Source organism: Myotis yumanensis, unplaced genomic scaffold (genome assembly GCF_028538775.1).
Source record: "Myotis yumanensis isolate MYYU_CA2020_CCGP unplaced genomic scaffold, mMyoYum1.0.hap1 SCAF_20, whole genome shotgun sequence".
Taxonomy (NCBI): Eukaryota; Metazoa; Chordata; class Mammalia; order Chiroptera; family Vespertilionidae; genus Myotis; species Myotis yumanensis.
Genome location: NW_027223771.1, coordinates 9821905 through 9848840, shown reverse-complemented (window position 1 = coordinate 9848840; position 26936 = coordinate 9821905). Strand labels below are relative to the sequence as shown.

General features: G+C 41.9%; 1 protein-coding gene across 3 annotated transcripts in view; it reads right to left on the bottom strand.

Moving 5' to 3' along the window:
• Positions 1 to 26936, bottom strand: part of SCAPER (S-phase cyclin A associated protein in the ER) — a 166046-nt gene that overhangs the window by 92942 nt on the left and 46168 nt on the right. For all 3 annotated transcript variants that reach the window (XM_070400670.1, XM_070400669.1, XM_070400671.1), the window contains exons 16-21: positions 25657 to 25812; positions 24792 to 24934; positions 22185 to 22266; positions 20483 to 20635; positions 17488 to 17595; positions 269 to 405 (exon numbers count right to left, since the gene is read on the bottom strand). In XM_070400670.1, the coding sequence (XP_070256771.1) occupies positions 269 to 405; positions 17488 to 17595; positions 20483 to 20635; positions 22185 to 22266; positions 24792 to 24934; positions 25657 to 25812 (779 nt within the window). The remainder of the gene's footprint in view (positions 1 to 268; positions 406 to 17487; positions 17596 to 20482; positions 20636 to 22184; positions 22267 to 24791; positions 24935 to 25656; positions 25813 to 26936) is intronic.

Here is a 26936-nt window from a genome sequence, read left to right as displayed (position 1 = left end):
TTTGTTTTGTTTTTGTTTTTTAAAAAATATATTTTATTGATTTTTTTACAGAGAGGAAGGGAGAGGGATAGAGAGTTAGAAACATCAATGAGAGAGAAACATTGATCAGCTGCCTCCTGCACACCCCCCACTGGGGATGTGCCCGCAACCAAGGTACATGCCCTTGGCCAGAATTGAACCTGGGACCCCTGAGTCCGCAGGCCGACGCTCTAGCTACTGAGCCAAACTGGTTAGGGCTTGTTTTGTTTTCTAAGGGTAGTTATGGTACCTGGAGTTCATTCGGGCTTTTATCTTTTTGGCCTTTTTTTTATTTTTTTGCCGCTCTTCTCCATCCTTCAAAGGCTCTGGTGGAGCTGTACTTTCGACCACAATGTCAATAATGTACTTCTTTAAGGAAAGATGCTCCTGCAAAATAAATCAAATAATAAATATGATGACAAATAAAAAATAACACAGTATTGCTACAGGCTTACAGTAAGTATAAAAGATTACGCAGCCCAGCAGGCGTGGCTCAGTGGTTGAGCGTCAACCTATGAACCAGGAGGTCACAGTTCGATTCCCATTCAGGGCACACATGCCTGGGTTGCAGACTCAATCCCCAGTGGGATGTGTGCAGGAGGCAATCGATCAACAATTCCTTCTCATCATTGATGTTTCTATCTCTCTCTCCCTCTCTAAAATCAATAAAAACATATTAAAAAATAAAAATAGCTATCATGAAATGGTATCTAGAAATGACTTCAAAATATTATTTGGGGAGTGGGTGAGATGTCTGTCGGCGAGGCAGAACTTACCACAGGTCACCACTGTTAGGGCTCAGTGATGAGTAAGTATATGGAGGCTCGTCACACTATTCTGTCTACTAGGGGGTATGTTTTAAATTTTCCACGAAATACCAGTGTGGAAAACATTTATCTTGTATGAAAAAATAATTTGTACACCTGAATCTTACAATTCTGTTTGGCTCACCAAAGTAAGTGAAATAACACTATTCATCTCTCTCAAGCATCCTAGAGCTGAACCCAAGATGCAATTAACACATGTGCGCACCATTCAAGTGCCGAAGTGTGCACTGCCAGCGTGAACCTGTTGTAAGAATAGGAGACAATCTCCTGCAGAAAAGTAGGTGCTCTGAGGAGGAGGTGCTCTACACAAAGAAGCATGGAGTACACTACTGATCCAATCACCTTCCTTACCTCGTCTTGTTACGCCTGAGGCTCTGGGACGGGGCACAGGTTAAGTGGCTATTATCTTGGCCTAGAAACAGTGCTGACCAAAAACCGTCAGGCCCTGCTTTACAAAGGCAGTAAGACGAAGGTCCTAACGCTTTTCACTTCACTCCTCACTCCACATCCAAATCTGTGCGGACAAGGACACCAGCAGAATCCGTCCTGACACTGATCTTGCTGCACAAGGTCTGGCATCAGTACACCTGAGCAATGTTTGCACACCTGTGTACACAGGCCAGCAGCCTCCCTCTCCCTCAAACTATCCTTAGCAGAAATATAGTCCATACAATTTGGTTGCCTAATTATTTTAACTCCCTAATCACTGTGCTAGATTCCATTGTTCTAGATATGATTTGAGCCCTGCCCTGAACCATAGAACCTAATCTTTGGGCTCCAACCCTTGATGACATCCTTTCTTAAAACCCCCAGAAACTGGCTAGGATGAGAAAAACACACAGCAACCCCACCCCATCTTACATGAAATGGTGCTGCTTCAGGTTTTCTACAGCGCTGGCCTTCCCCAGACCCTCTGTTCTCTGTGAACAGCTAACCAGGCCCAGAGCCCCAGTTTGCTCAATAGATAATAAAATGCTCAGGAAAAAATATAGATACTGTAAATAATGTCCCTTTTGTAGTTACCATAAGGAAATAGAGAAATACTAAAATATCTCTCTATAAATATCTTCATTGTAGTGAGATTTACAACAAAATATTAGTAGGAGGGATTTGCTTACACAAATTACGGCCCATGCATCAATATGAGACTGACAATCAGATTTCATGACTTTTAAGCAATAGTAACAATAAAAACATTCATCGTATAACAATAAACAAAAACTCAGGACTCATATCTATGTAATAGTTTATATAGATATAAATAAGATTTATATTATCAAAATGTTAACAGTAGGCATCATTCTTTCTAAAACATTCTGTAATTACTATCCTCTATAGTAAAAGCCCAATATGCAAACTGTCCCCTCGGGCGGTCGTTCGACCAGTTCGACCACTCGCTATGACATGCACTGACCACCAGGGGACGGCGCGGAACATGGCGGGCGTCGGCGACACGGCGCTGGCAGCAGGTGGCAGTGAAGGCGCTGCCAGCCCCGATGGGCCCTGATGACAGCAGGACCATGGCGGAATGGTGGAGCAGGTGAGCGGGTGGCGCCAGGCCAAGGCGGGTGTGAGCGAGGTCCGATCACCCCGCCGATTGTCCCACAGACAGCGACCAGCGGCGGCGGTGGGGGGCAGGGCCACCACCCGGCTCCCAGGGGCTGAGGGAGCTGGGCAGGGGGCCCGGCCCCAATCAATCGTCCCACAGGCAGGATGGTGAAGCATGTGAGGGGGCGGCACCAGGCCACGGCGAGGTGCCAGGCGGGGCTGTGGGGCTGCAAGGCTGGGGCATGAGCTGGGGCCCGATCCCCGCAGGCCACCCCGAGGGACCCCACCCATGCACAAATTTGTGCACCAGGCCACTAGTAATTAATATTTTTGTTGCAAAATTAATAAGAAAATGCAAGGAAAAGCAAGCTCTTTAAAGAAAAGAAGGTCAATTTGTATAAGGGCACAGCTCTAGGCTTACTTGTGCTGTGGAAGAATGGGTATAACTGTGTAAAGACACACTCATCTTTTTGTATTTACCCAAAATTCTAATTAATATGCCACAAGCACAAGGAAAAGCAAAATATACTCTTAGTCTTTTTCCAAATATAAATCAATCAGGACCAAAAATCACCCAAAAGGCCCCGGATCTCCTTCCTTCCTAATGCCATTTGAAAACACACACTCCTGTCTTCACAGAGTCTTGCTCTCCTACCAACAAGTTGGAAGGCTCTTATTAAAGGGGAAATAAATGGTAATGGAAGTGACATGACTTGAGGTGGCAAACACACAATACAATATACAGATGATATATTACAGAATTGTACACCTTAAACCTATATAATTTTATTAAGCAACGTAACCCCACTACTACACACACACGCGCGCACATATGTACACACATATATATGTATATACTAGAGGCCCGATGCACGAAATTGGTGTGCGTGGGGGAGGGGGGTCCCTCAGCCTGGCCTGCGCCCCCTCGCTCCTAACCGTCTGCCTGCTCGCTCCTTACCGCTGGGCTCGCCGCTCCTTAGCGCTGCTGTAGAGGCGCTGCGCTCGCCAGCCATGAGCCTGACTTCTGGCTGAGCAGTGCTCCCCCTGTGGGAGCGCACTGACCACCAGGGGGAAGCTCCTGCATTGAGTGTCTGCCCCCTGTGGTCAGTGTGCATCATAGCAACCGGTTGTTCTGGTTGTTCCGCCATAATGGTCGCTTAGGCTTTTATTATATAGACTAGAGGCCTGCTGCAGGAAGATTCCTGCAAGAATAGGGCTTCCTCGGGCCTATTCCTGCAAGAATAGCACTTCCTGAGACCGGAGCGAAGCAGAGAAGGGAGCGAAGCCCACTGAAGCAGGCTTCGCTCCCTTCTCCGCTGCCTCGCTCCCTCCATTCACTGATTCGCCCTCGGCTCCATCTCCACGCCTCGGCTCCCTCCCTTCCCCGCCGCCTTGGCTCCCTCCCTTCCCCGCCGCCTCGGCTCCCTCCCATGTCCTCTGCTTCGCCTCCCTCCCGTGTCCGCCACCTTGCTCCCTCCCGTGTCCGCTGCCTCAGCTCCGCTCCCGTCTCTGCTACCCCCGATCCGTTCCCTTTTCCGCCACTTGGCTCCCTTTTGCAGTGCTGGGCTTCCTTCTACACTGTCTTCAGTCTTTGCTGGGAGCCTGTGTATGCAAATTAACCACCATCTTTGTTGGGTTAATTTGCATACTCTTCTGATTGGCTGGTGGGCGTAGCGAAGGTACGGTCAATTAGTATCTTTGTCTTTTATTAGTGTAGATATATATCTTATTTGACACTGTTCATTCTACATAAGCATTAACACATTGTATACGGGAAACGTATTTATATGTTTTACGTTGACTGTAAGTAGTAGAGCCACCTGTTAGCACGCGATAAAAACTACCCGCAAACAATGTGTTAAGAGCAGACAGTTTTGAAGAATGTTCCCTATTCACTTAAGTGCTGGATTAGTTGCAAAGTAACACAAGATGAAATAAAAATTATCTCTCCCCTCCCCCCCCCCCCCGCATAAAAAAAAAAAGAGCAGTTTTCTTATAGGCATAGAAGCGCAGACTGACACAGCTATAATCATAAAAGCGTAATATGCTAATTTGACCGGACATCCTTCCGGATGACCTTCTGGACGAAGCCGGGGCTGCGAGGGAAGCCCGGGTCCCGGGTGCCAGAGGGAAGCCGGTGCCCGCAGCCAGGGGAAGAAAGGCCCACTCTTGCATGAATTTTGTGCATCAGGCCTCTAGTTAGCAATCACATTGAACTGTAAGTCAAAGTGTCTACACCAGGATAAATTCTGCAACTCATGACAGAGTGACTTCTCTGGGCCTCAATTCCCTCACTAGTAAAATAAAGGCATTATACAATCAATTCTAAAGTGCCCCCTTTATAACAGTCTAAGAATCAATGTGAAAACACCAAAAGGTAATTAAGGATGGCTAATTCCACACACGCACACTAAAAAAATGTGAAGTCTCGTTTTTAAGTCACAATTGTGACTTCTCATTTAAGCATCATTGCTATAATATGAAATACTAATAAATGTATGTAAGGAAACTAATACTATACAGACATGATCTCATCAGAGTTTATACCCCTCTTATTCTTTTAATTACCTTTTATGGCATACTAGACCAAAGCTCTGGCCTTTCTAACATAATTTACTATATTAAATACTGAGGTTTATGATCCTGATATTCTATCTAACTCCTCCTAAAGGTTCTCGTAATTCCTGATTTTGTAAAAGAGACATGAAAAAATTAAGCTACAGACAGGTTCATGATCTTTGGGAAGGAATGTAAAAGTTCTAAAAATAGGATATATAGGAAATATGAATGACACAGTACAAGATTACTTCCATTTTAGAGCTCTCTCAAGTGTTCCCTCAGAATAAACACATTTCATAAAATGTGGCACGTCGATACATCGAAGGAAATAATCTGCTTCCCATTACTTTGAAATACTATAAAACGGACTGAGAATTGTTAAGGATGTTATTCTTCCTAGATCAAAAGGGTTTAAAGATCTCCTTTGAAAAAAGGACCAAAGCTTCATTACAATAATAACAAATGTATTTTTACTTGAAAATTAAAAGGTGGTGTGTTATGCTCCAGAGGCTTATTTCTCTGGAGGCAAGTTTACTTTCAGGAGCAGGGCGGAAGCCAAGTTACTAATCAGACGAGAAAACAATGCAGGGCTTTAACACTCTTGGAAAACTCATTTTTCTCTCATCATCATTCTGTACTTTCTCAACTTACTATGTGCCACGGGCTTGTGGTAACTGCGTAAGTTAAAGAGGGACGAACCTCTGGATGTCACAGTTAACTCAGAATGCGGCCAGAAACATGTGTGGTAAACGATTACTTTGGTTGATATCGACCCTTCATAAAACTATTCCAGCAGATTGTCCTCCACACAGACAAGAGGAACTGTGGTGTGTAATTACTGGTTTGCTGGATGGCATTAGCCATATCAGATAGAGTATCTACATATATTATCCAAACACTACTCAAAAATAAAACCACCATATATAACACTTAGTCCATTTGTATTTAAAGAGAGAGTCCAGAGACTCGTGAAACTATGAATTTATCAGAGATAGCACAAACTGAAGAGGTAGCTCATGTGACAGTTTTATTATCTGTGTTTTTCAGGCACCTGGATGAATGCAGAATGAACAAGCAGGTGCTGAAGAAATGCTTAAAAAATAAAATAAAAAGTTTGAGAGTTCTATTATATTTGGATAAAATTTAAAATTTCATCAAACAGCAAATTTGAGACAATCTGAAACATAATGCTTTTTATCAAAACAGGCCCTTTGTGTGACAGCATCATTTTGAAAAATTAAACACATGTAACAACAACTTTTCAAACTTTACCGGCTATTTTAATTATACAGAGGATTCAACTGTGCTAAGTTCTCTTTCTATAGGTGTAGGAGATACACTTATGTTTTTATATATTATAATCTACGGATTGTATTGCTGGGAATGACAGATGAGAAAGTGAAGCTAATGAAATACTGTGAAACAGACGCCATGCGAAGAGAAGAGGCCATCTTCTGATAAAGACGATGGTCCACCATCTGTCCCCCTGTCACTCAGTGACAATTACAAATACTCCATCAGTTTTCTGATGGGTGAAATGATAAATGAGGTAAAGATGTCTGCAGAGTCTGATGGTCCTTACTGATCTAATCTGAGGTCTAACAGATAACTCAAAGCAAAGCTCAGAATATAAGCTGATTAATTGATTACATATAGCAATGTACTTTTTTATAGAAGAGAAAATAACTAAAATAAAAGTATATTTTTAGGGATAAAACTAGATGCAAAAATAAAACTATGAAAGGGACAGCAGAGAAAGGGAGAGAAGGAAGAGGACCTATCAGGCATCACTAACCAAAATGAAGTTTGCAATGTTGGCACCATACAAAAGTAATATTCAAAGAGAGAGATATTAGAGAGAAAAGAGAGATGTTTCATATTCTTAGAAGATAAAATTCATTAGTAGGATAAAATATGTAAATATGATCATGATGATAAAACTATGTAATATATATAACCAAGAAATAAAAAAAAGAAATACATATATGCAAATAATAACAATATGTTAGCAGTCTTTCCATTTTTGAGAAAAGGATATTAATGAGCACAAAAAAGCATTAAAAGAGTAAAAACATTTTTGTAACAATGAACAAAACTGATCTAATATATGATACATACCCAGAGAGAAAACATATTCTTAAAATTTTTTAATGTACTAAGCTATAAAGAAAATCAATAAACTCCCCAAAGTACAACCTATCTAGCCATATTCTCTGACCATCTACACTAATAAAAGAGAAACATGGTAATTGGCTTACGACCGCTACCCTTCCCATTGGCTAATCAGCGTATCCTTATGCAAATTAACTGTCAGCCAAGATGGCGGCCGGCAGCCAGGCAGCTGGAAGCGAGCAGGGAGGCTTGCTTCCTCCAGAAACTGCAGACTCCAACGTTCCCCACCTCACTTGCCGGACTCTCAACTGCAACTCTAAGCAACTATTACTATGTTGCAAATAAGAAGCTAAGCAAAACCAGCTTTCAGTCAGCCCCGGACTGCAACATTGTATCTATGTTTTCAGCAGCGAGGCCTCAGAGCTAAAGCTGGCCCAGAATAAAAAAAAAAAAAGAAAACAAGGAGCGGTTGGGAGCTTTTAGTCAACTGCCAGCGGGAAAACACCCCTCAGCCCCTCAGCCAGCCTGGCCAGGTACCCCAGTGGGGACCCCCACCCTGATCCAGGACACCCTTCAGGGCAAACCAGCCGGCCCCTACCCGTGCACCAGGCCTCTATCCTATATAGTAAAAGGGTAATATGCCTCCCGGCACTGGGATCAGCGTGACAGGGGGCAGCACCCAAACCCCCTGATCAGCCCTGCTCTGTGCCTGATAGGGGGGAGCTCCCCAATCCCCTGATTGCCCTGAGGCTCTGTGTGTGACAGGGTGCAGCGCACCAACCCCCTGATCGGCCCTGCTCTGTGTGTGACAGGGTAGAACCATAACCTCTCCATCAGCCCTGCCCTGAGTGTGACAGTGGTGGTGCCCCAACCCCCTGATCAGCCCTGCTCTGTGGGTGATAGAGGGTGGCGCCCCAACCCCCCTCCACGAGCCTTGCTCTGTGTGTGACAGGGTAGAGCCATAACCTCCCCATTGGCTCTGCCCTGAGTGTGACAGGGTGCAGCGCCCCAACCCCCTGATCCGCCCTGCTCTGTGTGTGACAGGGGCGGTGCCCCAACTCCCCTATCGGCCCTACTCTGTGAGTGACAGGGGGGAGCTCCTCAACCCCCTGATGGGCCCTGCTCTGTGAGTGACAGGGGGCAGTGCCCCAACCCCCCTGATGGGCCCTGCTCTGTGAGTGACAGGGGGCAGCGCCCCAACCCCTGATTGGCCCTGCTCTGTGAGTGACAGGGGGCAGGGCCCCAACCCCCTGATCGGCCCTGCTCTGTGCGTGACAGGGGGCAGCGCCCCAACCCCCTGATCGGCCCTGCTCTGTGCGTGACGGGGGTGGCACTGCAACCTCCCCATCGACCCTGCCTTGAGTGTAACAGGGGGCGGTGCCCCAACCCCCCAATCAGTCTACCCTGAGCGTGACTGAGGGTGGCATTGCAACCTCCCGATCCGCCCTGCTCTGTGCATGACGGGGCAGCGCCCCAACTCCCCAATCGGCCCTGCTCTGAGCCTGACCAGGGGCTGCACCTAGGGATTGGGCCTGCCCTCTACCACCCTGGAGCAGGCCTAAGCCAGCAGGTCGTTATCTCCCGAGGGGTCCCAGACTGTGAGAGGGCACAGGCCGGGCTGGGGGACCGCCCCCCCCCCCCCCCCCCGGCCGAGTGCACAAATTTTTGTGCACCGGGCCTCTAGTAATGCAATAAAAGTTGAAATTAAAAACAAAGAATAGTACTCATTTTGGCAGCACAATGCACAGAAGACCAGCCTGGCCCCTATGCAAGACATAAGTCAAATCCATGAGTCACTTTTAAACATGTCCACTCATACACATAAAACAAAACAAAAGGCATCGCCACCCTTCTAATCTATAACCTTAGAAATATCTCTTTGTTTAAAAGGAAATAGAAAGTGAAACTCAGAATACCTTTAAAACCCATTATTTAAAGTAAGAATAGTCTGTAAAAAATGTTTAACAACTAAATGAAGAAAACTATACACTTTACTAAATGATACACACACACACACACACACATACACACACACACATACACACACACACACAAATCCAACCAAGACTTGAGTAGACCAACATGTTGCTGTATGGAAAGAATTAATACTTAAAATATATCTACTCTTATTCATTCAATCTAATTAAATTTAATTTATAATTTCAATGCAATCCCAATAAAAATCCAAACAGAACTTTCTTAGCTACATAAGCTAATTGCAAAGGTCATGTGCCAATTGAGAAGCAGAGGAATAGTCAAGGCAATTCTGAGAAAGAATAAAGAGGAACAAACTTACCCTATTACGATGGAAGCAAAAACAAAAACTACTCACTCAATTCTTGAAGATAATAATTGTCAAGCTACACATCTACACCCAGTGAAAACATATTTCACAACGAAAGTATATAAAAACAAAGAAATTCCAGAATTTCCTGCAGGAGATTCTCTCTAGCCTGAGCGATGGGTACATAAATCATTGTTTTACTATTTTTCTACTAGCAATATACTAGTATATACACCTAGTGCTCTTAGGTATTTATAAAGAATTTTACCAAAATACTTAAAAGTAGGAACAAAATAGTTAATGTAGGTCTTTTGTAAAAGCAAGGTGACACAATGGAAACTTAAAAAGCGGGGATACTTGTATCTATACTACTGCCAAACAAAACAGATTTTATGTAAGAAAATTTTTCAGTTAGAAAAAAATACCCCAATTTATTTGGGTGAATTTATTATGAATTTTATGCTAAAAACAAAAAGCAGCAGCAGAAAAAAAGGAAAACTATTGATTTATAATATTACTCACGCTAAAAAGTCATTCCACATAGCAAAAGGCTGAATTCACTAGGAAGACACACAATTTTATCTTTATTTTTTGGTTAATACTCACAAAATGATATTTTTTTTCCCATTGATTTTTAGAGGGAGTGGAAGAGAGGGAGGCAGGAGGTGAGAGAGAGAGAGAGAGAGAGAGAGAGAGAGAGAGAGAGAGAGAGACAGACATTGATGTGAAAGAGACACATTGATCGGTTGCCTTCTGACATGACCTGATCGGGGCCAGGGATTGAACCTGCAGCCCTTGACGGGGAATCGAGTCTGAGACCCTTTGGTGACCGGGTGAGCGCTCTAACTACTTAGCAACACTAGCAAGGGCAGAAGATACAAAATGTTACTTCATATATTTTTTGTTAATTCTCACCTGGGAATACTTTTCCTATTGATTTTTAGAGAGTGATCATGTGCTATACTAAGAAAGATTTCAAAGAATTTCAGACTATATTCTCTTGCTCTTATTGCAATTAAGTTAGAAATCAATAGATAAAACTTCTATGTTTGTAAATTTCAAATCAACCTTCTAAACAACTAATGGGTCAAAGAAAAAAAAATAAGGGAAATAAAAAATACATAATGAATAATAATGAAAATACTTTGTGTGAAAGAAGACCTTAGAAATTAATATCTTTATGCACTTAACATTAGGAAAAAGGCTGAAAATTAAGGAGGCAAGCAAAACAATCTCCAAGGAAGAAGTAAAAAGGAAATATTAAAACCAAGAAATAACATTAATGAAATAAAAAATTAAAAAGCAATAGATAGCTTTGACAAAACCAAAACCCAAATCTTTTGAAATACTAACAAACATCTTGCAAGAATGATCACAAAAAAATAAAGGCACAAAAAAATGTGTAAAATAAAAAACCACAGAGAAGTCTTTAAAAATCACAGAGAATACTGTGAAAAATATTTTTGGTAAGACTTTTGAAAACTTATGAAGAAAACATAATTTCCTAGAAAATTTACCAAAACAGATGTAATAAATCAGAAAACTGAAATACACTCAAAGAGATTAATTACTAATTTAAAATCTGACCAACCCAGAAGGATGGCTACTATCAAACAGACATAAAATAACACTGTTGGCAAGGATGTGGAGAAATCTGGACCCTTGTGCACGGCTATGCAAAGTAAAATGGTGCAGCTGCTTGGAAAACAATGTAATGTTCCTCATAAATTAAAAATAGAATGACCATATGATCCAGAAATCTACTTCTGAGTATATATCCCAATACTTGAAAACAAGCACTCAAACAGATATTTGAACATTCATGTCCACAGCAGCATTATTTGCAACAGCCAAAAAGTGGAAGCAAACCAAGTGTTCAACAAATGAATGGATAAAATATGGTACTGGAATATCCAGGCAATGAAATATTATTCAGCCCTTAAAAAAAATCTAACACAGGCTCCAACATGGCTGAACACGACGACAAGGGAAATTAGCCATTCACAAAGCAAGAAACAATGTAGGATTCGACTGATGGGAGGTGTTCCGAGCAGTCAAATCCAGAGACAGAGAGTAGAGCAGTGCCTGCCAGGCTCTGGGGGGAAGGAAATGGGAATCATTGTTTATCTTGTCCTTTTGTGAGGAAAGATCTCTGTGGATGGATATGGATGGTGGCAGCATAACAATGTGAATTTACTTAATGCCACTGAACTGTACACTTTAAAATGGCTTAAATGAGAAATTTCAAGTTATATGTATTTTACTACAAATAAAAGTCAGAAAGACAATTTCCCCAAAAAGCACATACCAGGAAACTACAATTTTATAGACAGATTAAACAAACCCTTCAGAGAGAGCATTTCTATTTTATGCTACCCAGGATTTTTTTTAAAAATAGGAAAAACTAGTCAGTTTATATTATTAAACTAATATAATATTAATAGAGAAAAAAAATTAGGAAAATCCTAAATATTTGCATAACAAATACAACTGTTTTTGAAAATCATGACCAAAATAAGTTTATCAGAAAAGCCATGAATGTAATACATCACATTAAAAAATTAAAGGATAAATCAACCTTTTCATAAGATACAGAAAAAATTCAATAAAAATCAATACTTGTTTATTATTTTTAAGATCTTGCAAAACTAGGGATCGAAGGGAACTTCCTTGATAAAAGCCATTTATAAACCCCTGTAAATTAATTAAAATTGCAAATGATCTATCTTACCTTTTTCTTTTCTTTTTTTAAATATATCTTTATTGATTTCAGAGAGGAAGGGAGAGATAAAGAGAGATAGAAACATCCATGATGAGAGAATCATGGATCGGCTGCCTCCTGCACGCCCGCTACTGGGGATCAAGCCCACAACCTAGGCATGTGCCCTTGACCAGAATCGAACCCGGGACCCTTCAGTCCACAGGCTGACGCTCTATCCACTGAGCCAAACTAGCTAGGGCTATCTTACCTTTCTTATTAGCATTTTGCCCAACTCATCCCAGGTAGACAGGTGATTAGAATTTGTTCTGATAAATACAAAAAAATGCTCTCTATAACAGTCAACTTTAGATATGCATAACAGATATATGCAGCAAGACAACAGGTATATAAACCAAGCTCATATTCTGAGATTTAAAAATTTTTTACGTATTGATTTTTAGAGAGATGGAGCGATATCGATCCATTGTTCCACCCATTGATGCATTCATTGGTTGCTTCTTGTATGTGCCCTGACCAGAGATCGAACCCACAACCCTGGCGCATTGGGAAGACACTCCAACCAACTGAACTACCATTTATCTTGTCCTTTAGCATGTAAAGAGTCAAGTCTGGAAGATTCTCATTATAGCATTTACTCCAGAGTATAAAGACAGTCCCTTTTCCAACCTTATGGCGGTTACTTGGTCAGAATAAAGGGGAAGAGGAGGTTTAAGTAAATTTTATCTCTTTTCAGCCGAAGAAATTTGGAGATGAAAAGAGGAAAATAAGAAAAACACTGTAGCCCTGGCCAGCGTGGTTTAGGTGGGCATCATAGCACACAGGAGACTGCGGGCTCCATTCCCAGCAGGGGGCGTGCAGGAGGCAAGCTGATAAATCATTCTCGCTCATCACTGATGTTTCTATCTCCCTCTCCCTCTCCCTTCCTCTCTGAAATCAAGAAAAATATACTAAAAATAAATCAATAAAATACGTATTTTTAAAAAAGAAAGCATCGTTAGGAATTATCTGTTACATCCCAGACTGCCACCAACTCCGGGAGCCATCTATTACCTCTTCCACTTCAATGCTAGACACACTTTGGCCAAAGAGATCGACTTACTATTTCACTGAATACAGGGATGTCCTTATGGTTTTACAAATTTAAAATTACTTTTTCTCTTCAATCACCTAATTAGCATAATTCTTCAAAGTTGTATACTAATTTGGGGTTTGTAAAACCACACTTAGTTGTAAACATCCAAGAAGTTATAGTTAATTTAAGATCCTTCAGGAAACTCCTTTTCATACTTTCCATGAATTAAATAAAATAATTATTTTCTCTATATTCATGTACACAGGCTAACAAACAGAACTTGTATAATTTATATGCTTTTAAAGCCAAGGAGTCTCAACAAATAGAAATACATAAACTCAAATTTAAAAAACACACAAAAACTTTTTTTACTTTATTCTCTATATAGAATTAAATGTACTTCACACAACTTCCATGAAAAGCATTATCAGCTTCTTTAGATGAACTAAATCCAAACTACAAAGAAATCTGAGTTTTAATTAAAATAAATTTCATCATTTCTCTAGCACTGCACACAAAAAAATTAAATATAGGAATGTATTTAAACTAGCACCCATTTGTTTTGACCTTTAAGAATCACATACTTTTATCATTTGGATTCTAAGATGATGAAAGAGAAAAACATCGGACCTTTTTTTGTGAAGGCTCAAGAAACAAAACATTTCCTGATCAAATTAAAATAAAAAATAAAAACACTAAACCTTTCTTGCTGGGCAGCTGCCTATTATGTTTAACAGGCTTAAAACAAAATGTGTCAAAGATCAAGAGTAAGTTATCTGATATGTCAAATGCATAAGGTCAAAGGTACAATTTTATTAGGTCAGAGGTGGTATAAATAAAGTCTTGTATGTCAAAGAGGGGTCACAGACCAGATGTACAAAATATAAAGACATCACAGATGACAAGTAATAACTTTAAGTAGGACAAGTATGTCTACTATAGATACCTCCACTGATTAAAAATGAAACTTCCATGTGAGAAAGACAAAACTGCCTTTCTAGATCAGATGAGTCATGTGCTGTATCGCACACTTGTGTTCATGAAGGGGCTATAACTAAAAATAACTACAGTCAAAGAATCGCGTAATGAAGGTGACAGGTTCTGAGAAATGCATCGTGAGCCGACTTCACTGCTGTGCGAACTCACAGAGTGACTCACTCACACCTGGTGATGCAGCTGCCACACCGCTGGCCTCGGGGGACAGCCCCTTGCTCCCAGGCTGGTCTGTGCACACGTGACTGCACTGAATACTCTGGCAACTGCAGCACAATGGCAAGTCTGTGCATCTAAACATAGAAAAGGTGCAGTAAAAATATGGCCGGAAAGATAAAAATGGTGCTCCTTTCAGAGCACGTACCATGAGTGGAGCTTATACAGGACATGCTTATACTAGATTAATCTTTCAACTCCAAAAGCCGCACAAAATATACAGAACATCTCTTTGAGGGCAGTAAAAAACAGCCAACACAGCAAGCTTGAGAGATCATGATCCCTAAACAAGGGAGGCAGCACATGAGGGAGCTCCACATGCATTCTCGACTTTTCCTTGAGGGCTCGTGCCAACTTCTGGCACAGGATAACAGTGCAGCCCACAAGGAGCAGTCTTACCGAGCTGAGGAGACAGAATAGGGTTTGGAGAAGTCAAAGTGGTTGGAGCTTGAGAGGCAAAAGTCAGACAGAAGTGAGCCCAAACAACTGCAATTTTCCCTCCAAAATTGGTCATATCCAGATACTCAAGAGAAAACAGTAGCTTCATTCCTTCTACCTATTCATTAAGAACCAATTACAGAATTACCCCTGCTTCCTCGCCGCATCCAATTCAGGGCAAGCCATATGTCCTTGAACCATCCCTTCCTGCCCAAAATCACCCGGCACAGGCCCAAATCCTGTAAGTCCGTTCTAACACCTTATTGAGAAGTCCCATAACACCCCATGGCATTTCCCCCTTTTCTAACAAATCAATAAACCCAATTTTATTCAACTATACCTTTGTTTCTCATGGTCTTTGCCTGGAGGGCATTGACAGAAAGCTAAGAAGAAGAGTGAACTGTATATAACTTCACATCAACATTAGGGATCATCTCAAAGACTTCAGGTTGAGGGCAAGAAGCCAGACACAAAAAGTACATACTACACAATACCATCTATCACAGCAAGGACCGGAAGACTAACGGATGGTATAGGACTGACAGACTAGTCAGTTACCTTGTGGGGTGTGACTCGGACAGGACATGAGGAAACTTTCTGGGGTGCACGAAACTGCCTAAAACTTGATGAGTGGAACAAATATAAACATTCATTAACCTATACATTTGAGTTCTGTGTACTCTAATACATGCTTTCGCTTCAAGAAAAGGGTTAAACATACATGTGCACCTACATCATTTATGGCCCTCAAAGAACCACAATAACGTTAAGAGATGCAAGACAGCTCTAACTGGTGTGGCTCAGTGGATAGAGCGTCGGCCTGCGGACTCAAGGGTCCAGGGTTCGATTCCGGCCAAGGGCATGTACCTTGGTTGCGGGCACATCCGCAGTGGGGAATGTGCAGGAGGTAGCTGATCAATGTTTCTAACTCTCTATCCCTCTCCCTTAATCTCTGTAAAAATCAATAAAATATATTTTTAAAAAGAGAGAGAGAGAGAGATGCAAGACAAACATAAACTTTTCATCTTTGGGAATTTGTTATAACAACAACAACAACAACAAAAAACCCTAGAAATTCAAAGATTAGCAATGCCACCCAAGTCTCAGTAACAGTAGGGAGAAATTATTTATTAAAATGCTTACATAAATCTAAATTCCAGGGCAATAATAATTATAGGTATATAAATAATGCATTTCCCAAAATTTCTCAATCATATACTATCATTTAATTAGGATATTATTATATACTAGAAGCCTGTTGCACGAAGATTCGCACAATAGGCCTTCCTTCCCCTGGCTGCCGGCACCGGTTTTCCTCCAGCACCTGGGAGCCAGGCCTTTGGTCTGGCCGCAGAGGAGAAGCCAAGCCTCGAGGCTAGGCTTCTCCCGTCCGGCCGCAATGAGGCTTGGCTTCCCTGCTGTGGCCGCAGCAAAGAAGCCAAGCCTCTTCAATCTTCAGTCTTTGCTCCACGCCTGCATATGCAAATTAACCGCCATCTTTGGTATGTTAATTTGCATACTCATCCTGATTGGCTGGTGGGTGTAGCAGAGTGACACCAATTTGCATGTTTCTCTTTTATTAGTGTAGATACTATCATATAAATCACACAGTTTTATACGAAAAAAATTGTTTTGAGAGAGGAAGGAAGAGAGAGAGAGAGATAGAAGCATCAATGATGAGAGAGAATCACTGATTGGCTGCCTCCTGCATGCTTTCCACTGGGGATGTGCCCGCAACCCAGGCATGCGCCCTTGACCAGAATCAAACCCAAGACCCTTCAGTCCTCAGTCCTCTATCCACTAAGCCAAACTGGCTAGGGCTGAAATTTTTTTAAAAAATATATTTTATTGATTTTTTACAGAGAAGAAGGGAGAGGATAGAGAGTTAGAAACATCCATGAGAGAGAAACATCCATCAGCTGCCTCCTGCACACCCTCTACTGGGGATGTGCCCGCAACCAAGGTACATGCCCTTGACTGGAATCGAACCTGGGACCCTTCAGTCCACAGGCCGACGCTCTAGCCCAGCCGTGGGCAAACTACGGCCCGCGGGCCGGATCCGGCCTGTTTGAAATGAATAAAACTAAAAAAAAAAAAAGACCGTACCCTTTTATGTAATGATGTTTACTTTGAATTTATATTAGTTCACACAAACACTCCATCCATGCTTTTGTTCCGGCCTCCGGTCCAGTTTAAGAATCCATTGTGGCCCTTGAGTCAAAAAGTTTGCCCATCCCTGACCTAGGCACTTAGCCAAACTGGTCAGGGCATAGGGCTGAAATTTTTATTGTCAACTGTTTTCCAAGAAATGTAGAGCAACACTAATAATTCTTTTCTTATATTATCTATAATAATAAAAGCGTAATATGCAAATCAACTAAATGGCCGAACAGCTGAATGATAGTCCGGACGACCTTCCGGACAAAGCCAAGGCTGTGAGGGCCAAGCCCCTTGCACGAATTTTGTGCATCGGGCCTCCAGTTAAAATATAAAAACACCACAATTTTATACTAGAATTATATTAAAAACAGTATTAAAGTCTTATTTTTATGTTTTGAGTTAATATGTACAATAAAATAACACATTTGTATGCTATGACAGTAGTTGTTAAGTGTTAATATAGTTTTAAATAATCACAGAACGACACAGAACATGGCCTTCTTAGTATAAAGGTGTGTAAATGAAAAGTGGAGCTCACCACTTCCTCATCCGAGAGCTCTCTCCCTTGGATGCTGCTGCTCTCTCGCACGGCTTGCTGGTGCTTCCTTCCCTTAATGTGGCTGAACAGATACACCTCTGAAGAGATCTACAAGCACAAAATCAAGGCAATGTCATTAACCTAGACTTGCGTCTATTTTTAATGTTACACAGTCAACTCAGTAGGCTACACGCGAGTTGAGATCACTCTAGCATTTACATACTAGGCTTACAAATGTTTTCTTTTGAATTCTCAGGACTCCTCTGGAATAGACATGGTCAAAAAAGGCATCCAATTACAGCCAACTTCAACAGGGCATCACTTCTCTTAGGTATCAAAGTTCAAGTTTCAGCACCCAAGACATCCCTTTTCTTTTTTCGGTACCAACACCCAAACACAGTGCCGCGGAACACTACGCAGGTACACTTCCACTCCAGCTGCTTCGGCACTCTGCACTCCTGCTCCCAAGTGCTCACCCTATGTTGTACTACTCACTTTGCGTAAAACAAGGAAAGAAATTCATGGTATTCAGCAGATGCCTTTGTGTGAGTTTTAAAAAACAGGGAGAGTAGGGGGAGAAACCAAGATGGCGGTAGAGGTAAACACTGCAAATTGCTGCCTCGCACAACTACTACAAAAATACAACTAAAAGACAAAATGGACATCATCCAGAACCACAGGAAGGCTGGCTGAGTGGAAAGTCTACAACTAGAAGGAAAGAGAAAAGCATACCGAGATGCAGAGGAGGTGCGGAAGTAAAGTGCAGAGGTACGGACGCACACTCGGAAAGGGCTGGCAACTAAGGACACGGTTGTCTTTTACAATCGGGAGGGAGTCTCAAGCTCCCAACTGCTCTGAACTCCAGTTCCGGGCGAGTCTCTGGGGACTCATACGGGGAGAAACTGGACTGTCTGGCATCGGGCGGAACTCGAGGGCGGCTTTCTCTTGGAGGTGCTTGCAGCGAATACTGAGGAACACTGAGACCCGGGGCCTCTTAGGGCAGGGCTGAGGATCAGCCATAGCTGTTTGCTCTGCCCTGTTGATCCCGAGACCCCGCCCCACCCAAGCTGTGTACAGAGGCTTTTGCATATGAATAGCATGGCCCTTTGCAATCTGAAATTACCTAACAAACTGCAGCTGGGTCAGAGAGACCGAGAACATCCAAAAGAAGGCCCAAGTCCCCACAGCAGCTTGCATTGTTTCACAGCTGGGCCTCCTCTGGGCACCTCCAAACCCCAAACAAAGAAGAGGAATCTGCAGATCTCTCCGTAGCTCCTGCTGGGTAGACTCAGGCAGAGGCTAAATTAGCACCTCCTTAGAGATCCAAGAGCCAGTGTACCCAGTGGTCAGAGTGGGACCATCCAGATTACAACTCCTCAGATCCACAAGGGACACACTCAGGGGGCAGACTCAGTGAGCACCAAAGCCCCACTGAAGCAAGTATTGCCCCAGAAGGATGTCTCCAGCACAGAAGTTCTCCCACCGTAGACACAGCTGATTCTCACAGCCAATTGGCCTGGAGGTCAATTCCTCCCAGTGATACCTACAACAATCAAGGCTTAACTACAACAAGACTGTGCACAAAGCCCACAAAGGGGTGCACCAAGAGTGTCCACCTCAGGTAATTGGGGAGGCTGAGCCACTGGGCCCCTTAGGACACCTAGCACACAAAGCCACTCTATCAACACAGGGAAGCAGCCAAAATGAGGAGACAAAGAAACAGGTCACAAATGACAGAAATGGAGGAAAGCAAACTACTGGATATAGAGTTCAAAACCACGGTTATAAGGTTACTCAAGAATCTTCTAGAAACCGCCGATAAATCTAGTGAGACCCTCGAGGATATGAAAAAGGACCAACTAGAAATTAAGCATACACTGACTGAAATAAAGAATATTATACAGAGATCCAACAACAGACTAGAGGATCCCAAGAATCAAGTCAAAGATTTGAAATACGAGGAAGCAAAAAAACAACCAACCGGAAAAACAAAAAGAAAAAAGAATCCAAAAATATGAAGATAGTGTAAGGAGCCTCTGGGACAACTTTAAGTGTACCAACATCCGAATTATGGGGTGACAGAAGAAGAGAGAGAGCAAGATATTGAAAACCTATTTGAAGAAATAATGACAGAAAACTTTCCCTACCTGGTGAAAGAAGTAGACTTCCAAGTCCAGGAAGCACAGAGAACCCCAAACAAAAGGAATCCAAAGAGGACCACACCAAGACACATCATAATTAAAATGCCAAGAGCAAAAGACAAAGAGAGAATCTTAAAAGCAGCAAGAGAAAGAAACTCAGTTACCTACAAGGGAATACCCATACGACTGTCAGCTGATTTCTCAACAGAAACTTTTCAGGCCAGAAGGGAGTGGCAAGAAATATTCAAAGTGATGAATACCAAGAACCTACAACCAAGGTTACTTTATCCAGCAAAGCAATCATTCAGAATTGAAAGTCAGATAAAGAGCTTCACAGATAAGGAAAAGCTAAAGGAGTTCATCACCACTAAACCAGTATTATATGAAATGCTGAAAGGTATCCTTTAAGAAGAGGAAGAAGAAGAAAAAGGTAAAGATACAAATTATGAACAACAAATACACATCTATCAACAAGTGAATCTAAAAATCAAGTGAATAAATAATCTGATGAACAGAATAAACTGGTGATTATAATAGAATCAGGGGCATAGAAAGGGAGTGGACTGACTATTCTTGGGGGGGGTAAGGGGTGTGGGGGATGCGGGAGGAGACTGGACAAAAATCGTACACCTATGGATGAGGACAGTGGGGGCGGGGCTAAAGGCAGAGGGTGGAGTGGGAACCGGGTGGAGGGGAGCTATGGGGGGAAAAAAGAGGAACAACTGTAATAATCTGAATAATAAATATTTAATTTTAAATAAAAGTGAAGAAAAAAAAACCAGGGAGAGTACATTGTCATACTTTAAACTCTAGTAATAAGGTAGATCTTCACAATATTGATAATGACAACCCACCAGGACATTGCACAGAGAACACTGCTTCTTTCTCTCGTAAGGGGTCAGTTTGGGAGCATAGTCAGTATTTGCGTGTCGTCCACTGCTCAACTCAGCAGCTTTTTCTTTTCTTTGTTCAATCTGTTCCATGTGCCTTCTAATGCTTTCATCATGCTGCAGATGAAGTCAGAGTGTGAGGATATAAAAAAGTACTCAAATCATACTGATAACTTGAAAAAATATTTCTATTAAGCCTTCTAAAATAACAGCAGAATGTCATAATTCAATGTTAATGTGAACACTGAGAACAAGAATTTACATAAAGACCTTTAATATCTCCTGCATGTACAGTTACATTTCCTAAATGTGCTCCATGGAGCTACATGGGATCTTAGTAAGTGCTTTGTGGAAGAGGTTCCATGGTCAAATAAACTGGGAAAACCGGAAGTGAAAGCTAAAAAGGTTTTTAAAATTGACGTTATGTAGCCTGTAGTATGTCACTGTCTGTGAGCTATGACCCAATAAACAACATCTGACACTCATTACACACAGCACACCTCCAAGAAGCACTTCCCGGAACGCCCTGTGGGAAATGCTGACCCACAGGTAAGGACCAAGCTGATCGTCAGCACATCAGGCCTCTGTCCACACCAACTACGCTGCGAACTGTCCTACACCTCCAGTGACTTCCCAGAGAACAAAACAAACAAGCTAAATTACACTACTTCCAACTTCTGACTCCCCCTCACACATTTCATGAGGCTGAAATGGCATCCCATCTAACTACCCATTCTCCCACACATGTAACTCATTTTTCTTCTAAGATTCAGCTCAGGAATTACTCTCTAGGATTACTTCCCCTCACCCTCCGTGTTGGACTGAGAACCCCTCTGTGCCTCAGCAGCACGCTGTGTAACCTCCGTCCACATGGAAGTTGTGTGCTCGGCATCTGAAGCTCACGTCAGAGGATGAGTTTCTTGAAATTCATGGTCACATCTTACTCACCTCTATTCCCATGCCTACCACAGGCTCCGTAAGTATTTACTGCATTAGATGTAAATGAATGATAAAGTTCTAGGACTACACAAATAGCACAGTGTGGTGTCCTACATACAGAAGTTACCATCTCTGTGAGGAGTTGTGAAGTATTCGTACTGCCAGGAGCTACACTACTGATGGTGAAGATTTTCTAGAAAATGTAAGTTTGTCGTGTCTCCCAACTACAAACATGCAAGTCCTAAGCACTAAAACCAAGTGAAACTATCCTATCCTGTATAATAAAAGGCTAATATGCAAATTCTCCCCTCGACCAGGAGTTCAACCAGAGGGCAGGTCCGACTTGTCAACCGCCGGCAGCTCCTCCCAGGCAGCCCCGCCCCAGACAAGACCGCCCCCGCCCAGACAGGCTCTGATCAGGGTGGGCCGGCCGGACCCCACCCGTGCACGAATTCGTGCACCAGGTCTCTAGTTTATAATAATCACTGCTCAGTAAAAACAAGAAATGTTAAAATGTGGTTATTTTTTTTCCTCAATTGCTTACTAAAATTTAGTTTTCAGATAGTTGAACTGGCCAATATGATGGTAGCAAAATCATATTTCTCATTATCAAAAGATCAGGAATACAAATTAATTCAATTTTCTATACAATTAATTCAACAAATAAAAATGTAATCTCATGCTCCATGACAGCGCCAAGCTTTCACAGTCAGACGCGTAAACCCACCTTGAGCTGTATTTTCTTCTGCAGCTCCTCCATGGCCTCCTGCTGAGCAGCCGTGAGAGCCGCCAGTCGTTCTTCCCTATCTCTGTGCGCACCCAGGGGAGGAACAAACCGCAGGTTAAACAATACAATGAGGGCTCACAGGCTTCTCTATTCTACACCAGCGGTCGCCATCCTTTCGGACCTCATGGACCACCAGTGGTCCACGGACCACGTGTTGGCGACCACTGTTCTAAAGGGTTATTGTTTTTTAAAATTATTTTTCTAAGTGCCTGTTAAGTCCCAGACATACTGTTCATTAAGTCCTTGGAAAGCAGCAGAAATTATTAGTTATGAAATAGGTTTCTGGACCTCGGCAGAGGTTTAAATATTAGCTCCAAGGCTGTCACTTAAATATGCCAGTAAAACCACAACAAACGAATAGAAAAGGCATGAACTCACACAGAGAATAGGAGGAAACGATCCCAAACAAATTATGAGACACACAAAAAAGCATGACCATGCTTGGGAAAAAGCAGTGAATCGAAACTCTCTGAATGAAGTCATATGTTGGAGTTAGCAGACAAAGACTGCAAAACAGCTATTATAAACATGTTCAGATAATTAAAAGTGTGCCAAAATAAAGAAAAATATTATGACAATGATTTAACAAACAGGGACTCTCAACAGAGAAAAGAAAGAGTTTAGAACAGCATTGCAATAAGAGGAACGAGGACCCTTGAACAAGCGGCTGATTCTGGGGGTGGCGCATGGAGAACACGACGCGTCTGGAGCGCCTTGCGCGTTGGAGAGGAAGGCCGCGCCGAGAAACCACTGAACAACGTCAGGGGACACAGGGGCCAAACGGAAGAGCTCCCAGTGTCAACGTAGAACAAGTGAGCAAGAAAATGAGTAACAGAATACTAGCATGTAACTGAAAGTACAAAAAGATATAAAAAGTCCACACTGACATATGAATGAATGAATGAATGAATGGGAGAGGACAGACTGCAAATAAGTTCTGCAGTGATCTCAACAGGTGTGGGCTCTGCTCAGTGGCTCGCTTCCAAGGAGGACAGCAGAGGGAAATTTTTAAAGTCACTACACAAGGAAGAAACCTGACCCCATCCTCACCAGGTGACCAAGGTTCACAAACTCCGAGGTAAGTCCAGCGGACAGCATAAACCTCTGACATGTTAAGAATAGAAATTTAGCCTTGACCGGTTTTGCTCAGTGGATAGAGCATCGGCCTGCGGACTGAAAGGTCCCAGGTTCGATTCCGGTCAAGGGCATGTACCTTGGTTGTGGGCACATCCCCAGTAGGGGGTGTGCAGGAGGCAGCTGATCGATGTTTCTCTCTCATCGATGTTTCTGACTCTCTATCTCTCTCCCTTCCTCTCTGTAAAAAAATCAATAAAATATATTTTTTAAAAAAAGAATAGAAATGTACATTTAGCCCTGTGGTCCTACTGTCAGAAACCATAACCCTAATCTAACCATCAGAAACACATCAATTACATCCTCACTGAGCAACAGTATAAAATACCTGACCACTCTCAAAACTGTCAGGGTCATCAAAGCCATGGGAAATCTGAGAAACTACTAAAACTCAGAGGAGCAAATAAATACCTGAAGAAATAATGGCCAAACACTTCCAAAATTTGATGAAAAACAATCATGAAGAGAATCAACCTAGACAAATCATAGTCACACAGAAACGTGAAAGGGCCAAGACCCTCCTATCAGCATTAGATACCAAAATTATTACAAAGCTTTGATAATTAAATCAGAGGATAAAGAAAGTAACCACCAGCTCAAAAGACAGAGCCCACAAACAGAGCCATGCATCCAAGGAAACTTGATTTATGTCAGAAAGCTCTCTAGATCAGTAGGAAAATTTTGATTTTTCAGTAACATGTACTAGAACAATGGGGTATTCACAATACAATCAGAGAGAGTTGATTTTATTGTATGGTTTGAGATAGAAATACAATTTCTTTTTTAGTAGCTGCTAAGTATGCAAAAAGTTATTCAGCCTTATTAGTCTTGGACAGCACATTTGCACATACACCAAATTTGACACAATTAAAAGGTCAGAAAAAAATTCACATGTCAGCAAGGTATATACCAACCAAAAGGGACTTAGGCTTGGCCAATTAAATGCTTTTCCTGGGTCTTTAAATCTTAAACAACTGATTTTAAAGTAAAGGGATGGCCGAAGGTCACTTATCATAATCAGAGTGACAGCACGCTGACCAGACTGTTGCTATCGAAAGACCATGCTGTGGCTCCTGTGGCCTGGCCTCCGACGCCCGACCACCTGCAAGCCTGGTCCTCTCAGCTCCTACGTGTGCTCCCAACGTGCTCCTAAAAACCCCCTTCGCTGAATCAAGCAAGCCAGAATCAAACTCTATTTCTTGCAACCAAAACATTTTTGAAATACCATGTTTTCCATCCAACAGAAGGTTAAAAAGGTTTTCACTTTAACATGATGCTATAAAGCCTGGAAATTGACATTTTTGTACTTGGACTGTTTCTAAAAACATCTACACGACAGCAAGTGCCTTTAAGACTTGATTTGAACATTGACCGACTGCAAAACGTTTGTCAGGATCAAATCACAACAGGTACCTCGCTCTTTCCCTGGCGGCGTCCTCACGGGCCTTTTCCTTCTCTTGCCTCTGTTGTTCAATCCGCGCTTCTTGTTCTCTCCTCTTCATTAACAGTTCCTCCACCCGGGCCTGCCGTTCGGCCTCGAGTGCTCTCTTTCGTTCCTAATGTCAGAAATGTTTTCAAAGATGTTAGATTTACGTGAAAAACGAAAATGACATAGCTTTGATATAAACGTATATATTAAAACCATGGAGATCCCTGGCGTGTCAGTAAGTTTGCTTCACAGAATTGAAACAAAAATCAAACATCAGTGATATCTGGTTTTCATGTAATTTACCAGTGTTACACATAATGATCAGAATAAATGCTATGTTCAGCAGATACTATGTTATTCATATTCTACAAGAACCTAGTAAGTACTTTATGGTTAATCACTTCTAAAGCCGTGTTTAGAAATGGTTCTAGAAACACCAAAACACCATGAAGAAAGCACAGTGAACAGGTTTCTATGTGGATGGTCCATGTATCCATGGCTGTGGTGTTTAAGTAACGGGAATGCACTGCTTAGGACCTTGGTCAGAGGGAAACTTTCTACTCCATGAAAGCATCTTGCACAGGGGAGGGATTCCATAAATAAGTTAATAAATGAAGCATGACTTTATAAAGTAAATCTATATCCTTACAAATAAAGAACATAAACCTATGGCCAAGGAATTAGAAAGGTATCTCCTCACTCTTACGCCTTCTGAAACCTCTTGGACACCACGGTACTTGGTTTCACAGTTACTCACATGTTACGGCAGCTTCAGAAAGAATCTGGCATCCCCCCATTTATACCTGAGATGTGGCAGGTGCCCACAGATGCTGCCAAATAAAATCCCACCTGGACAGCTTCGTCACGCGCTTGCTTTTCCTCCTGTCTTCGCTGGCGCTCTTCCTGTAACTCATTAAGCCTCTGCTCATATTCCTTCAACTTCGATAAGACATCATGGCGTTTATTCTGGGCTTCCAGGGTATTTATGAAAGCAATTTCATTTACCTTTATTTAAAAAAAAGTGAATTTCAAATAAAGTTAATTCTAGTGTATGCCACAAAAATAAACTTAACTGTCTTTACATTATAACATAAACCAGTGTAAAGGCATAAAACCAAAGTGTAATAGTCTATGAGTGTTTTCTTCAATATTTACCTAAAAAATGGATAATAATACAGTTATAAAATAAATCCACAGGCCTTAGTAAGAACTGATATAAAATAAATAAAATTCTGCCACAGAAAGTATTTTAAGTCAATAAATAAATTAGAATTCTCATAGATACCATCTTATAAAGTTCTACATAATATCCTTATAATCCGCAACCATACAAATTACATTAAGATTAAAACAGTTACATATACGTGTTCTAAGGAGTTTGGACAAACCTTAAATAACAAATCATTTTTCTTCGACTTATACTGAGTGAATGACAAGTAGGTACAAGGTACTGAACTGTACGCACTGCACCCTCACCTTCATATATACTGATTCTTAAGAGTCCAGCAAAACTTGACAGCAGTGTTTATGAGTAAAGCTGAAAAAAGTCAGTTGGGGTTGAACCTTTCTTTTTTTTTTTTTAATCCTCACTCGAGGATATTTTTCCATTGATTTTGAGAGAGAGTAGAAGAGAGAGGGAAAGACAGACAGAAACATCGATGTGAGAGAAACACATCGATTGGTTGCGGGCCGGGACGGAGCCTGCAACCGAGGCACAGTCCCTTCAGTGGAAACGAACCCAGGATCCTTCAGTCCACAGGCCGATGCTCTATCCACTGAGCAAAACCAGCTAGGACAAAGTTTTCATTCTTTAAAGCTAGAAAAATATAGTGAAATGGTGGCGTGAAGAAAAACACAGTGAAGTGGTGGCGTGAAATGGGAAAGTGAAGGCTGAGCTACACTCTTTGACGGCAGCAAAGACTCCAGGAACCCGTCACTACAAATGCCCCTCAGACAGTCAGAACCAGCCCCGCACACACACGGCAGCTGCCTTTCAGCAAGGCCATTCAACATACAAAGGAAAGGATTTTCAACAACTGGTACCAGAACATTAGTTATCCATATGGTAACATTTCTTCTTACCCCTCGCCTTCACCATATACAAAAAACAACTCAAAATGGAATATAGA